At 44.8% G+C, this 15,960-nt stretch overlaps 1 protein-coding gene across 1 annotated transcript in view; it reads right to left on the bottom strand.

Annotated features, from left to right (window-relative positions):
• The window catches only part of LOC139048655 (uncharacterized), a 117,461-nt gene that overhangs the window by 59,530 nt on the left and 41,971 nt on the right, over positions 1–15,960 (bottom strand). The window contains exons 8-9 of the mRNA XM_070523137.1: positions 11,901–12,097; positions 327–481 (exon numbers count right to left, since the gene is read on the bottom strand). Coding sequence (XP_070379238.1) covers positions 327–481; positions 11,901–12,097 — 352 coding nt within the window. The remainder of the gene's footprint in view (positions 1–326; positions 482–11,900; positions 12,098–15,960) is intronic.

Below are 15,960 nucleotides of genomic sequence, written 5' to 3'. Positions count from 1 at the left end.
TGAGTCATAAGCACTGCGTAGCACAGACTCGGTGCACTGTGAAAGCACGAACAGCAGCACAAGTGGAGCTTGCGCCAACTATGCCAGGGTCCAGTACTTTGCAATTTGTGAAATCCTCAGTCATCTTCATTGAGATTTTCATTTCCTAGCACCCATTCTGTAACTAGACACAATGGACAAAAAGGGAGCACTGAGGCGAAGCCACCAGTCTGAACGCTTGTCCCGTGACATTCTTGTCTCGTGCTCTTATGTTGTTCACACTGTTGTTCAACAACATATTCTACCGAAGCCATTTGGCGAGCCTTCTCTTCTAGCTGCACATTCACCTTATCACGCTCGGCCGGTGAACTAAGCTGGCATGCTCCACTTCGACGGTTGAGGCCTGACGGGACGGAAGTGGCTTGCCAGGGGTCGACTTGATCCGGCATGTGTCGCCTACCTGCTCCAACCGCCCAACAGCAAAGCCCATGTTGCCTTGACCCTGCATAACACATGCCGTGCCAAAGCGAACACTCGAGTTTACTAACACGCATACTTCCAATGGCCCAAGCAGCAAATTAAAGAGATTGTGCCTAAATTAAAAAAAAAGGCACAAAAACAAGGCTGGAATAATCAGCTAATGAAGGCGGACTTAAGCATTATGCAGAAGTATATGCAACGACTCAGATGCGAGATCAGCACTAATAGCCTGTTTCACAGATGGCAGGCAACGCTGCCAATGCTAAGCAAGTAGTGCGGTCATAGAAGTCACAGTTTGTGTGTTTAGCAGTGCACTTGTCTTTGGTATGCAACAGAAATGACTACTTCATATACTGCAACAACTTGAGAACACATGTCGAGCCACATATTTGTGCACTTTGCAGTATGCGAGACACTGTTTTGGTTACGAGTGTAATAAATCATACACTGCAGCTTCTGCGTAGCACTTCACTTGTTCATTGATTAATTTCAAACATGCGATGCCTTCCATGTAGTGATTGCTCTGTACATCTTGTGACATAAAAAGGTGTTAGGGTATGAAACCTAACCCCTTATGTGCTTTGGGCGAGGTCAGCTCATCAATGCAATCCTGTTTAATTTTGGTTCGGACGAGCTCAGCATGTCAATGGGAATAATCACATTTTCAAAGTGATTTGCAAAAACTCAGCACGTCCACTCCGTTTTTCTTCCACAGCGAAATACAGAAAATCCGAAATCTCTTAATTCAAATGGCTTCGTTGGCCTCAGCAAAGTCCTATGTAGTTGTATATAGAAATTTTTGCAAATTCACGCTCCAAACACCATGCAACGGTTATTTTGAACAAAATTTTCACTCCCGTGGGCCACTTTTCGGAAAAATCTGGAAGGTTCAATGCGTTGCTAGCTACCGTAATGTTGGGTGTGGTAAAAGTGACAAGGAAAGAGACATGGGAAGTCAGGACTGAACTGAAACAAGCCAAGCACCATGCACCATCTTTTCCCATCCAGCTTAAAAAGAGCAGGAAGGAGCCCCCAACTCATACTTTATCATGTTACTGTGCACTCATCTATGCTCCCCCCATAACTGCGGTCGATCATATTTTACTGCCCGCTCGGTCACGTCAACTCCAACCTTGTAAATGAGGAAGGACGGTGCAAGTCAAGCCACCATCCTTCTCGGCTTACCCTCACATGTTCTCCCTCGCACCCACAGCAAATGGCACGCGAAGCCCAATCTTATTGCACTTGGACTTCATACGGAACCTAGGCTCCCTCCGGCGCTGTCATCGAATTGCACACTGATAGAGGAAAGACGAGACTTTTTCAATGCGAGCTCATTGACAGTTTCGGTTTGCGCGCTGTAGCCCACAGTTGATTGGGGGCTGTATTTAAAAGGGCTTTCCTTAGTTAGAACTTATTTTAAAGCGCAACTTTTAGGCGGCTGTTCCCGAGTTGAGCATTGGCGTAACCGTGTGAACAAGCACAGCAAAGGATGAAAGAACGAATGCGTAGCGCAGCAGGGGATGAAAGACGGTGATAGCAAAGAGAGTGAGAGGAAAAAAGCAGAGGAGGAAAGTACGGCAAAAGGGTGAGGAGGAAAGCGTAGTTCCACATGAGATGGCGCAATAGTAGCGTGTGCAGTAGTGCACCGAGGACATCATTACTAAGGCATGCGGCGAGCACTGGGTGAGCGTGTCCACCAATACCGTATATGGAAACAAAGTTCTGGCGTGTACTTCGGACCCACATTATACACGTTACTTTGCCAGCGCTGTCACCTCTACAAAATGCGCATGACAATGCGCTCCGCACAAGACACATGTTCCCTTGTTTGCACTTTCTTTCTGAACAATGAGCGACCTAACCGGTGTAATTTGAAACACCTGAAGAGGTGTGCTCAAATTTCGCATTAGGGAGCATGCCCTAACCATTAGGTAAATTTTATTTTCATAAATTTTTGGTTTCTTTGGAGTTCCAACGAGATTCTGCTGTACTACATAGACAGCTGCAGTGCCAGCATTTGAAATCTGCGGTTACTACACTGTTGTTTGTTTACAACATAACCAGCAAACCACAAATATCCATAGGACATACTACAAAAGACCAAATATCCAAGACATTTACCAATGTCTAGTTCACATCTATAATATGTTCCCCCAGTACATGGCAGTCATGGGTCGTCCAAAGGACATAGAATGTCTTTGTGATTTGGTCATCTCCTGCGCATCCAAAGCTTCCGGGCACTGATCGTACATTGTGTGTTGTGACTAGGTGAACGCACCATGCTGCAGAAATACAAGTAAGTTGTCTCTAATGCCTAACAATGAGATTCTAGGGAATTCACGCTGCTGTTTGTCCCAGCACTGCAGCCAGTCATTTACTTTGTTTTACCCCATAATGTACATGTTTGAGATTCTATGAGAAGGAGAATGTGTTCCTGAATTGCGAAATATGCATCTGTTCACTTTGAAAAGATTCAAGTTGAAATATTAAAGCTGAAAATTTCAGTTATGACCGCATTTATTTTTGTAATGTGGTTATCAGTAGCAATTATGCACGACCTCTGAACGCACTGCTGAACACCATGCGTCACAAGCCCTAACTTTCAGTTTGAGTTCTGTCATATTTTCCATACCTACATAAATGCCCTTTTTCAGTTAGGTATATTTTTTAGTACACTGTCAAAAATATGTAATCTTTACCTTGCTGATATATTTGGACAGAATATAAAGAAAAATCAAGCTTGAACTCGTAATACCTTTGACTTCGCATCGCCACGGATATCAAATCGGCATGCGCCTCGACGCAAATAACACAAATGCAGGGCAAAGGGTAATTACCGTGTGCGAGCAACATGAAGTATGCTTCATTGGTGTGTCTTTTCAACTAATGTTTGGTGGACCATAGCCCAAGTACTAGGCAGTTGCGTACTGAAATTTAGAGCTGTGCTTCTGATTCCTATTTGTGGTACGTTTGTTTGCCTTGCAGAGTGCTTATAGAAATGTCCCAAGGGCAACATTTTGGTCGTTCACTTTCAGACATGTTTGCATTGCTTGGTTTCTAGCACACCTGCTCAAGTGTCAGAGATATTTCTTTTTGTAATGCTTATATCAAACTCTCTAGCGGTATTATGTTTTTGGCACTTTCGTGCTGTTAGAAGCTGCCTGAGCAATTTACCTATCAAGATGAGCAGTCCATTTCGGGATTCTGCTTGAGTGGATTTTCTTTTAGTATATATATTTAAAGGTAGTTAGAAAGTACTGGCTTTCTATCTTGAATCTCCTGGCCCCAAAAGCAGGTTTTGGCATGCATAGGTCGGCACTGTGGGATAATACTCATTCACACTCACTTGCCATAATTTTTCCAGGCCCTGCACTCACTCACGTTCACACTCACCTCCACTCACTCTCACTGGCACTCGCCAGCACTCACACTCCCTGGCACTCATGCCTTTTAAATGAGTGCGAGTGAATGTGAGTGATTGTGCTGCCCTCTGCCGCTCACAGTTCGTATATATTCAGACTGAAGCTACCAGTTTAGCCCCTACTACATCTGTAGTGTGAGAAGGCAGTGTTTTGGGGCCAGTTTTATTTTTAACATACATAAACGATTTGTCTTCCCAATTACATGGTAACATCCATCTATTCACTGATGATTGTTTTTCATACCGTGAAATTAATTGCAGTGATGATCACCATATACAAAATTCTACCATTTCTTGGTGTCAGGAGTGGCAGATGACTCTAAATGCCCAAAGTAATGCTAACAGTAAGTAAAAAGAAACAGATATCTGATTTTACTTACATTATTAATGACACACCTCTCGCTTGTGTATTTCAGGGTAAATATTTAGGTGTCACATTAACATGCACTCTCCCATGGGAAATGTTAGCAACACAACCTGAAGTGGAAATCAATGTATATGCTGAGCACTAAAGCGACTCATCTTGCTGAGAAAACACCTTCGTCTTGCACCAGGAGATAACTTGCTCGCCTACAATATGCTTGTTCGACCAGTGCTGGACTACGCATGTATTGTTTGATTTACGTACACAAATTAACTCATAAGAAGGGGTGCAGAGGAAGGCAATGAGGTACATTTATATTAAATACAAGTTAATGGATTCGTCGACTGAATTATTAAAAAGAGCCGGTTTATTGACACAACCATTGACACATCCGTACGAAGTTCTTTGAATTGTTCTAGGTCAACACACCACAAGCACTCTAGAACACCTAATGAATACACCTTTAGCTCAAATTGCTTTAAATATTCATGTTTCCTTAAAACAATTAGAGGATGGAATGAACTTAGTCCTTCCATTACTAACGCTTTATATTTAAATAATTTCATGACTTTGAGCAGCCACCAACTTCAACGGTGTTCACTCGGAGCTTTGCCCCTCGTTGATCATTGAGGAGGGAACAGCACGTAGACAAGACGACATAAAACAAACTGATTTAATACATTGCTACGGGCGAGCGAACATAAGCAGCAGAGCCCCGTAGTGTATGCCAGCAACAACAAAAGTTAGAAGCATTCTTATCTACAGAGCAGTGCATTCTTTTTTTATATCCCTTACAGGGTTCCGTCTTCTCAACGCTGGAATCTGGAACAAACAATTCCAATGCGTCTTCATGCTTTGAAGGGCACATTGGCATTATTTGTGTACACGCGCATGGCGTGCCCTCCACTCGGTGTATTTGAATGAAAAAAAAAAAAAGCTATTGCACGCCGTAGCACACGTGCCACGGGCACAGGCAAAAGCAAAAGAAAAAAACAACACTGCGCACATGACATGGAGCAGTGAGGTGGGGGAAGCGGGTAGCGAGCTGGACAAGTCGCCACAATAACTCTTAAAAAGCTGCTTTGGAGAGGAGGTGCTGCACGGCTGCTGTTCCTGTTGCCCTGACGATGTTAACAACCATGCGCGCCACAACTTTCCTAAAGTATTGCCCGCCCGAAAGGGCCTTAACTGAAGAGCGCCTTGACGCTAGCGTCGAAAAGAGGAACTGCATTAACTCGACCGATGGGATCCATGCCGATATTCACACGACGGTCTGAATACGAGCACGGTTGGAGTGATCTAGAATCATCCATGCCTGGAATACTGGGAGAGTGTCCAGAGCGTTTGCTCCCGCGTGAGGCTTTTGCGGGGAACTGCCGCACCACACCGCTGCTGTGCCGGACCCGTCGGCTTTCTGCGCTGGGGAAGTAAGTGGAAAGCAGGGGCGACCGCTCCACGCTGTAGTTGCGTTCAGTCTCTATACAAGCTTGGAGGCTGATTAAGTTCAATAGTGTGGTACGGTATAGAACTTACGTAACTTTAGGTGTTGTCTTAGTGATGGGGCAGCAAGATAATGCAAAAATCATCTGTTGAACGGCATCAGCCCTGCCTAGTTCTGGTGCTAGAGTTGGGAAACGGTAATGTGGGAGCTGTACGTCCATAGAAACGTGCAAAATGAAGTCACACGCACAAGGAGACAGCGAAAACAATGTTATTCGCATGGATAAGAGGGCAAAAGGGTGATGCATGCCATAATTAAGAGTAATGAAAAAAAAAGAACTAAATTGCTTGCGCAGTCAGCTGCAGTACATAGGTGCAGTTACAGCTTCACTCGCCACTACGAGCTTTCCAGCAATGGTTGCCAGTGGTTTACAGCCATATCCAGATTTCTTCATTTAATAATTTGTTAGCCTCGACTAGTACTTTATTACCCAAAGAGCACCAAAAGAGAGCTTAAGGGAAACGAGATAAAGATTTGAGACGGCCGTTGCGCCGTAATCAGGTTAGCTTATTTCACTTCAGAGATAGCGCACAGTGACGACTTTCACCATGCTTAGACAAAGCTTGTATTAAATGCAGACATTTGAAATAAAGCAATGCCAGGTAAACTTTATTTCACAAGGTTTTAAACAAAAGGAGACCCACAGGAAGAAACCTTACAGATATCCAGATAAAATTAAATTAAAGGCGTAGGTATACCAGCATTTCTGCTGCATAAATGAAATAACTGCCGAATCAAAAATATGGCAAGCAATGTACAAATGGAAGTGTTATTTCAAATACCTTAAAAAATTGATCAGGGATATAAACCTGCTCTATATAAATAATAAACATAATCAACAAATATAGAAATCTTCCATGTTTCGTGCCTGACAAAAATATAACACGAGACAACAAATATTCATTATAAACAGGTACACAGATGACATTTCGGAGTATGCTGTGGTCAGTCATGCATCCGCTTTGCGTCTTTCTACAGGGATCACTGTACATCAATAGAAAATATTCATCCGAGGCGCTGGCATTGCTTCACCATATAAAGTGCAATAGATGAGAACGTTTAAAACAGATTCAAATAATCCAGTCTCACGTACAGCAGCTTAACTTCAGATATTTTGAAGATTCATGGTGGTTAGAGTTTGCGCGTTTCAAAGACTGAAAAAAAATGTAGAATAGTTACATAGAAAGCAATAATCTCAGCGGCAAGTGAGTGCCACGAATGGGGCACCCAACAGCAAATTCCCGCTTTTTCCTGGCGAGTTCAATGACATGCAAGCATCATGCTTTCATGATGAAGCTCCCGAGTCACAGAAAAGTCACAGAGCTCGTGTCACAGAAAAGCCGCCGACGCTGGCTTTTCTGTGACACGAGCTCCTTATCGCTATCGCGTTAATAATTCAATGTGAGCTACCACTTTCACTTTAAAGCTTGTTGCAGCAGGCTGAATACAGGCCCTATCGATGAAAGGCGACATGTGTTAGACACATTCACTGCACCCTAAGCACCACCTGCTGCTACGGTGATCACCACTGGGGTCACCATTGGGGAAGGGCACGTGTATGCTGACCACCAAAGTTCAAATTTATCCGATGAAGGCAAATTTCAGGATCAAAATAACGAAAGTTTAGTCCCATAGAATAGTATGGGCACCAGCTAGGGCGTTCTGTTGGGATCGAGGTAACCGAACAATCGAACTAACCAGAGCCAAATTAACGAACATGCACTGTTTGTGTAATACCCCTGTCACACTGGGAGTTTTAATGTCATTCGAATCGAATGGCATTCGGTGCAACGAATGTCATTTGCCCGTGGAGGTGCTACACTCGAAAAATTAGTGTCATTCGGTCGCGATCCCAATGGCGATCATCCTGAAAAAAAAAAAAGAGAAAAAAAAACGGGGCGACTAAAGTAGAACAAGGAAGGCGTAAAGTACTCATAAGCAATGCATTTATTAAAAAATATTTTTTAGAAAAAAAAAAATTTTAGTATTGCGTGCAGAAAAAGTTGTTCTATTTCAGACTATACGGCTAGTATAAGCCAAAACAACTTATCCGCCTGAGTAGCCGATAAATCGAAAAAAATGGCTGACATGGCGACACTGGACGACGACGCTAAGTTGCAGCAGGTGAAGCGATTAGTTGCTGCGCACTTTGCATTGTGAGCAAGGCGTAATAATCAAAGGAAGCGATTAGACGTTCTAATAGATGCACAATCAAGACAGGGTGATGAATTTGAGCAGCGTATTCAAGCCAACTCGTTCACTGTTGCGGCTGTGATGGCCAGTTGCTCCATTGTTCACCGAGAGCGTTGGACATTTCAAAGAAATGAGCGCTGGTTTGAGGACACTTTGCCGAACCTTGGTGAAAATCACTTCAAGCAAGCTTTTCGTGTATCGCCGCCTACGTTCAGGTATTTGGTGGAATCTCGCAGATCCGTCTTGGAGCGCCAAACAACACGATTGGGAAAGCCGATCTCCATGGAAAAGCGAGTGGCGATGGGATTGTACAGACTGTGTTCCAGTGCAGAGGACCTAACTATCGCGCACCTTTTTGGCATCGGTAGATCAACGGTGAACGTGCTGTGCAGAGAATTCTGCAAGGCTGTAATTGATCATCTTGAAGGGGAATGGCTTCACATGATCTGCCGCCAAGAAATGAAAGAACACATGAAGGAATTTTTTGCTCCGAGTGGCTTTCCTCAGGGTATTGGCGCTCTTGACGGCTGCCACTTCTGTGTGTTGCCACCGAAGGAGAACACCGTGGATTACCACAACTATAAAGGATGGTAAGCACTACAAAAAGGTTTTTTTTTTTTTACTTTTATAACAGCATTTCACAAACACAACTTGAACCTTGTGTCTATAGTTTGGGAAATATTAAACTTTTTATGGGCGTTTTACTGTCCATTTTACTGTTTTACTGTTTACGTTTTACTGTCCAGAGAAAACTACGTATGAAATTGAAAGATTATAATGTTCAGTCTTTCGTTCTTGTTTGTTATCAAAGTTTCATAAATTTGACTTGCGAGAGGTTGCTTCATTACATTTCTTGTAGAGCATATTTTCTGTTAGCATGGCACAAACTATTGCTACTTAGTAGCGTTGGTCTCTTCAGCAGCACTATGGACACAAATGACTTCTGACATTTGGTCAGAAATTTACAATGCAGAATACACTGTAGTGAAGTGCATAATCATATTTATGTATTGCTTTCTGTGCAGGTACAGCATCATACTTCTGGCGATGGTGGATCATATGTACCGATTTCGGTACATAAATATTGGAGCTCCAGGCAGATGCCACGACGCCAACGTGTATGCAAGGTCGAGATTGTCCACGTTGGTCGAGGACGCATACTTCTCATTGCCCGTAGCTGTGATTGAGGATGTTGAGGTGAAGCCAATTATTCTGTGTGACCAGGCATTTCCACTTACTACTGACCTCCTGAAGCCATTCTCAAATGCCTTGCCCGACACACACGAAGCTGCTTTCAACTATAACCTATCAAGGATGAGACGCATTGTTGAAAATGCATTTGGAAGGCTGAAAGCTCGCTTTAGGTTTATTATGAAAAGAATAGAGTGCACCTTGCCCAATGCAAAGCATGCAATTAGGGCATCGTGTATTTTACACAATATTTGTGAAGGTCTCAGAGACACTGTGGAACAGCAGTGGGAAAATGAAGCCACTGCATTTGATGCTCTGTATGAGCAACCATCACATACTACCACTGCATCCACTGCGTCAGGTCATGAAGTCAGAGCTGCCCTTGCGCAATATTTTTGGAAATGGGCACAACAAAACACACAATGAACTGAAACCTCACAGTAGGAAGCATACTTCGGGGTTTGTTTTTTAGTATGCCTGAAGGAGTGTTTGGCGTCAGTTGAAGAGATCACTTGAAGTAAATGGAGAAAATGGAAAACAGTCCATTTCAAAACACCACTATTTTCTAACAATTTTTTCTAACGCCACTATTAAGCGTTCTTCCCGCTCGGCAGCAGCTTCATAGAGCCTCAATTGTCGCTCGCGCATGCTAAGCTCCTTTTCTTTTGATTTCTCCAAGCTGAGACAAAGTTGCCGCTGCTCCTCAACAACTTGCGCCAACAGCAACTGCTGGGAGGGCTGCCGTTTCTTCAGGGCCTGTTTTTCGGCTCTCTTGCGAGCTGCTAGTGGTGTTGGCGCTTGCAAGCCCTCGCTGTCGGACATGGGCACCAGAGGCGATGGGTTTTCACTGGCGGTGGCCGAGCCCGGTGTTGACGACAGAGCTTTGGTGTCTACAAGGGCTGCATCACCCACCGAGGCGTCCTCATCGCTGCCAAAATCATTTCCATATTCCATGCTCGTGATGAGCTGAAAAAAAAAGCATACAATAAAAATGTAATTCATTGTTACCCAAATGTTTCTGAGAAACTGTTCCGATGATTTCATATACATAAACCTGAACACGTGAAACATTTCACAGATTAATAAACTTTAATATTAAGGGTGCTGCAAATGTTTCAAATATTCATTTCTGGTATGTCCCTCCAAAGTTTGTTGTGCAGACAATAGCAATGGAAGCACCTTAAAAAAAAAAAAAATAGCTTTGCTTAGTGCCAATTATGATATAAAAAATTTTGCATGCTTGAAGACATAACTGTTGCAAAAATTTATTAGAAAGTATTGTACAAGATGCATTGCACTTACCTGTTCCACTGTGCTGCTGCTGTTGCAGACACTGTCATGCAGCAGGCTGTCATCATTAATAGGCAGTGCCTGGAGAAATTTGTGTGTATCCCAATAAAAGGGCCACGTTATCTGGCCACAGCCCGTGCCCTTTTTTTATTGATGTCTCTGCAACAGAAATAAAGCAAAGCCACGTTTCAACTGCATTGTCGGTTATCAAGTTCATATTTTGTGCCATAGGTTCATACAACACACCCGAATAGCAGTAGCAGTACAATACAAGTACAGCACACACTCGGAAGGTCAATGTAGCGAAAAGATGTCGTTGCTTGAAATTAGCTGTTCCCTGACGCGCACCGAGATACTCGCTTACAGATGTTCTTTTTATTTTGCTATTTGGAAATGAAAGTCGTTGCAGCATGAAAAATACCAGTCACACAGGGCACTTTCAATCCCGAGCGGACACGATCCAGAACGCGCCCTGCATTTCTCTATGCGTCCCCAAGGACTGGTGTATCACATTTCGGAGCGTTCCCATCAGCGGATTGTTGTATGCCTGCTGCTCCAGTATGCTAAAAGATACACAATGCGTCCAATGTAGGTATGCACTGCGTGAATGAAAAAAGTGCGCCATGTCTGTTAGCTCTTTCGACAACGCCTAGTGATGATACTGGCGTCCGCTCTAGAAAACAACCTGGGATGCTACTTCGCTCGATATATTCCCATTATTTCTTTCTTATTTAACGAACATGCACAGCGTCAAAAATAAAAATCGTACTTGCCTGTATTTGTTTCCGAGGTTTTCAATCTTTGTTTTTGTTTCTTTCAGACTCTTTTCAATGCCGGCTTTAAAGAGTTCTTCCACAATGTGTGCGTACACTATCTGATCCCTTTTGGCACGACGCAGGTCACTTTGGTTGTACTCCCGAATTCTAATTAACGTAAACGTTTCCGCTTGGCTCCAATGTGCCCGTCCTGCTGCCGTTGCTCGTCCCGCTGCTCCTGATGCCTGCTTGAACGAAACGTGCAACGAGGCGACCGAGTGTTTGCAATATGGCCGACGAGCAGAGTGTCGGCGGCAGGGGGCGGAGGCCAGACACTGCTGAGCTGGAGAGTATAACATTTTGCGACACCCTGCTGTACATATTTTGTCTCTTTAAAGTAACACGTTCATGAAAACATTCAAAGCTTATTATTTCTTTATGAGTACGGCTTTCAATTTGCAAACGCTCTGTCTTGTTTTGCTGTGATTCTGGGGTTGAGAGTACACATTCGCTTCGAAGTGCGAAGCCGAACGAGTTTCTCGAACTCATTCGATTGCGGAAGTCATTTGGTGCTAATGACATTAAATATCGCTGTGTAGCAACCGAATAATGTCATTCGATGCTAATGCCATTTGGTTCGAATGACATTAAAACTCCCAGTGTGACAGGGGTATAAGACAGAAACCCAGAGCTTTTGCAATGCACAAGAATCACAATGCCCACCTCCTGCACAGTGGCAGCCAGCGCCTGGTACACATCCTCGAGGTCGGTGACCCTTTCGGCCGGGTCCAGTGCCAGGGCCGTGTGCACCAAAGTGTCCAGTGGCGGTGGGATCTCCGACCGGTGGGACAGTCCTCGGCGCTCCTGCGTAACTGCGCACTCCACTGCAGCACGCTCGGCCGAGCCCCATGGCACTTCCTCTGCACGCACGCACCATCGGGAATTTTGTTTGCTCTGTACATCGGCTTCAGAGCCAACTCGCACGATAGGCGGTGCCACTGCCCCACCAATAGTAGGGAGCCTTTGTATGCACACCTGCTCCCTCTTTTAGGGTGCTGTCAGCCACTGGGAGGGTACCTGCTGCCGCCCACTAAATGCTGGGCAAAGTTTTATGCTAAATTTAGCGACTTTAGAGACTAAAAAAAGTGGTTTGCAAGGAAGCCACTCAGACCATGGCCCAGATAAGACACAGTTTCTGCCATCATTGGTACCGTTCAAGTAATCTCGTTCCTTGAATAAACATTGGATCAAGCCACCAAAATAATATAGCACATGTAAGCTGTGCACACGACGCATTCACCTACAGTTAAACAGATTAATACAATACACCTGACCGAAGGTATCGGCCGGCACCTACACATTTCTATGGGCCCTAGCTTCAGTTATTTTGATTTCAAAATTGGCCTTGGCCAGATAATTCAAACCTTGCTGGTCAGCTTCGCCTCAATACAGCGATGTTGTGCGGTGAAGCATATGCAGTTCATTGCAGTGATGTATACTGAGAATGGAAAAGGGCCATTGCCAAGGATCCCAGTATGCGTTCCTTAATTACATAGGTATGCACGCGCCGTCTGCAGTCGCAGTACAACCACCTATATGCTTATAAGCATACTGGTAGCCACTCAGAGCTGTTGGTGATGTTGCTGTGACTATTTGAGCCCTTGTTTTGCCCACCATGTGTGTCTCATAGGTGAGACCGTGAACCGTACCTTGTACGCATTCCTTCAAGGGAAGCTGAAAGCTTTTCCAGAAAAAATGAGTGAAGAGCAGTACGTCATGGTTTCCAACCCTCTGAATTCGTATATCGCATTGAAATTGAGCAAAAGAAAGTGCAAACAGATTTTATTTCGACGAAAAGTGCAGCAGCAGACTCAGGGCAGCTCGCGCGCCTCGTTTCCGCCTGTGATTGGTCGGGCGCCTCGTGACGTCAACAATGGTGTTTGTCCGGATCGACTGCTGCCGCTACACACGAAGCACGGTGCAAGGTAGTTTGGTGCTGTATTGCTGAGACGGTCATGGAAAATTTCGAGAGCTTGCGTTTTTCTGAGGAGTTTGGCGTAAAGTCCAAACCCTACGAGAGCGATATTGCGTGCGACGGCTTCGAGCGACAAAACAGGCCGTTGCTTGAACAGATCGCTCGGTGTTGTTGCTCAATCGCTCGTTTCTAGAAATCTAGAACTCTTCACTTGTCGCTCAGAAGTGCTATGAGCGACTAGCCAATAGTGTGAAGCCGGAACTGGATGTACATAACTCAAATACTACTGTGTGCCGCACAGAATGAGCAAACTATTGAATATTACACGTGCAAGAATAAGAACCTAGTGCAAGACCTTCAGAAATATTTTATGTTCCTTTTTACAGTAAAATACATCAACTTAAATTGATAAAGCATGCGTCACGCTAGTTTCGGCGCGTATATTGCTGTGCTCATATTGGGAAATCGTCGCTCAAAGCCGTCGCTCGCGTGAAGTTCGGCTTGCAGGCGATGAGTGAATGCGACAGCCATCGCCTGGCTTGTCGCTGTCACGTGCAAGATCACTTGTATGGGGTTTATACTTTACTCCCTATATGTACGAGCCGATTGCGAAGAGCTGGCCTCTCCAAGAAGCAAAAAGTGCTGGTGGAAGCAGTGCTTTCCATGCAAATGAAGGCGAAGTGTTAGCATCTCCTTGTGTTGGAAATGTTCTTTGGCGAGTATGTTTTTTGCTAAGCTGCATTCAGCGTTCAAGTGAGTACGTTTCCGGGCAAACAACTGTAGTGTTATGTTCCTGCATGCCTCCTCGTAGAACGTAAGCGCTGATGCGATCTTTGGCATTTGTGCGCTGCCCCAAAGCTATCGGCAATCTACACAGATGGTTTAAACGCGGTAATAGTTTACCGGCCGTTGTAGCACATGTAGTATAGAACCTTCATCAGCGCACCATTCCAACGCTGCTCGTAACCGGCGAATTCCGTCGGCTATGTGAGATGGTTGGTTTCTCTATGTGTGCGAGAGAAGCGGGAGCGCAGCGTCCTGGCGTGAGCCGGCTTTCCAGCACATGCAAACTTTACACTTGCACTGCGTTATGGTAGCTGCATGCAGGCTGTTTCACAACACACGTGCGAATAGAAAATTCGCGGTGCTTGACAATGAAACCTGCATCATGGGTGGGACATAAACATGCACCTCCCGTTCAGCGTGCTAACATGAAGAACCCAAAGCATGCATTATTGATTAACTCTGGTAGTAATTGTCGCCACGTAAGTGGTTAGAGCACAGCGCTGTTGTTCTTGAGCGCTTGAAGTTCTTTCGCTTCACAGCAGCCTCCCACTTAGCTGAAAGCTTTTTGTCTTGCGGGAACTAATGGAATGTCGGAACATCGCTGCGGCCGCTGGTGCTCGTGCAACCGTAGGCTGCGCAGAACGCCGGCATGATCGGCCTACAAGTTCAATTGATGCGGTGCACGTCAACTACCACTCTACATACACACAAACAAAGGAATGTAGGGTTGAACGAAGCAGATTAGGACGGCATGCATGCAGAAATAAGCACAGTCAGACACGGTCGCGGAGACTGCGAAGGAACGGAATACCAGTGCTGACATCACAATGTTGTGGTGTCCAGTCTCCGCTCGCATCGTCAGAGTCAGCAGCAGCGCGCGGCACTCGACGGGGGGCGGAGCTACAGCGCAATTTTAACCAATGATTACGTCGCTCCTAAGCGAACCCCCCCCCCCCTCCCCTTAATATTTTACCTGCATGGTTTAAGGTTCCCGCATCCGTATATGAGCGTCTCTTATTGAATTCGGCAGACGCTTCAGCTTTCCCTTAACTATAGACATACGCCCTGGAATGAGAAGTGCAGAAAAGCCATCTGTGTTTTGGGAAAGCTAGCGCAAAAGATGGTAAGATGAAAAACGCCGAAAGTCGAGGGGGCGTTTTAAGACAACAAAAGAGCAGGGATCTACCTAAACCTCTGTAGATATGCCAGCAAACTTATTAAGCATCTTGGTGCTTATACTGAGACCGGATACTGCGCATGTGCATATTTAACTTAGGAAACACGTACTATGTACCATACAAAGAAGAATGCTAGGCATAACATAACATAACAGACAGAAAGACAGTGGTTTCGAACAGAGAGCAAACAGGTATAGGCAATATTCTAATTGACATTAGGGGAAGAAGCATGGCGCTGGGCAGGTCATGTAATCTGCACATTAGATAGCCGGTAGACAATTATGGTTACAGAATGGGTGCCAGAGAAGGGAAGCGGAGTTGTGGATGGCAGAAGACTATAGGTGGGGCGATGAAATTAGGAAATTTGCGGGTGCTAGTTGAAATCAGTTGGCACAGGACAGAGGTTATAGGAGATTGCAGGGAGAGGCCGTTGTCCTGCAGCGAACATAAAATAGAGTGATGATGATGATGGCTATGTACCGTAAGCGTGGCAACTTTCCCCATTTAATGTGCTTCACTGCATAACAAGGGCATTTTGCGGTGAAGCTAATTTCAAAGGCAGTACTGCCATGTGGACCAATGGCGTGTTTCGGCATTCTTTCTGCCTTTCTTTTAATTCGACCACCCAGATAATTCGACCAGTCTCGTCAGTCTCGTCCAGATCGAACTAACAGAAGTCAGCTATACTGGCACATTGCCTATTACTGCACAATTCTAAACAAAGATTTCTTTTAGATGCAAGTGTAAAAGCAAGAACGGTGCTTAATGCAGATCATGTTATTGATGTGAGATGATGACACTAGGCACCTGCCACCATGCTGCAGAACTTGTTGCTGCCAGTGTT

This window comes from Dermacentor albipictus, chromosome 8 (genome assembly GCF_038994185.2).
Source record: "Dermacentor albipictus isolate Rhodes 1998 colony chromosome 8, USDA_Dalb.pri_finalv2, whole genome shotgun sequence".
NCBI lineage: Eukaryota > Metazoa > Arthropoda > Arachnida > Ixodida > Ixodidae > Dermacentor > Dermacentor albipictus.
This window is presented reverse-complemented; position numbering and strand designations above follow the sequence as displayed.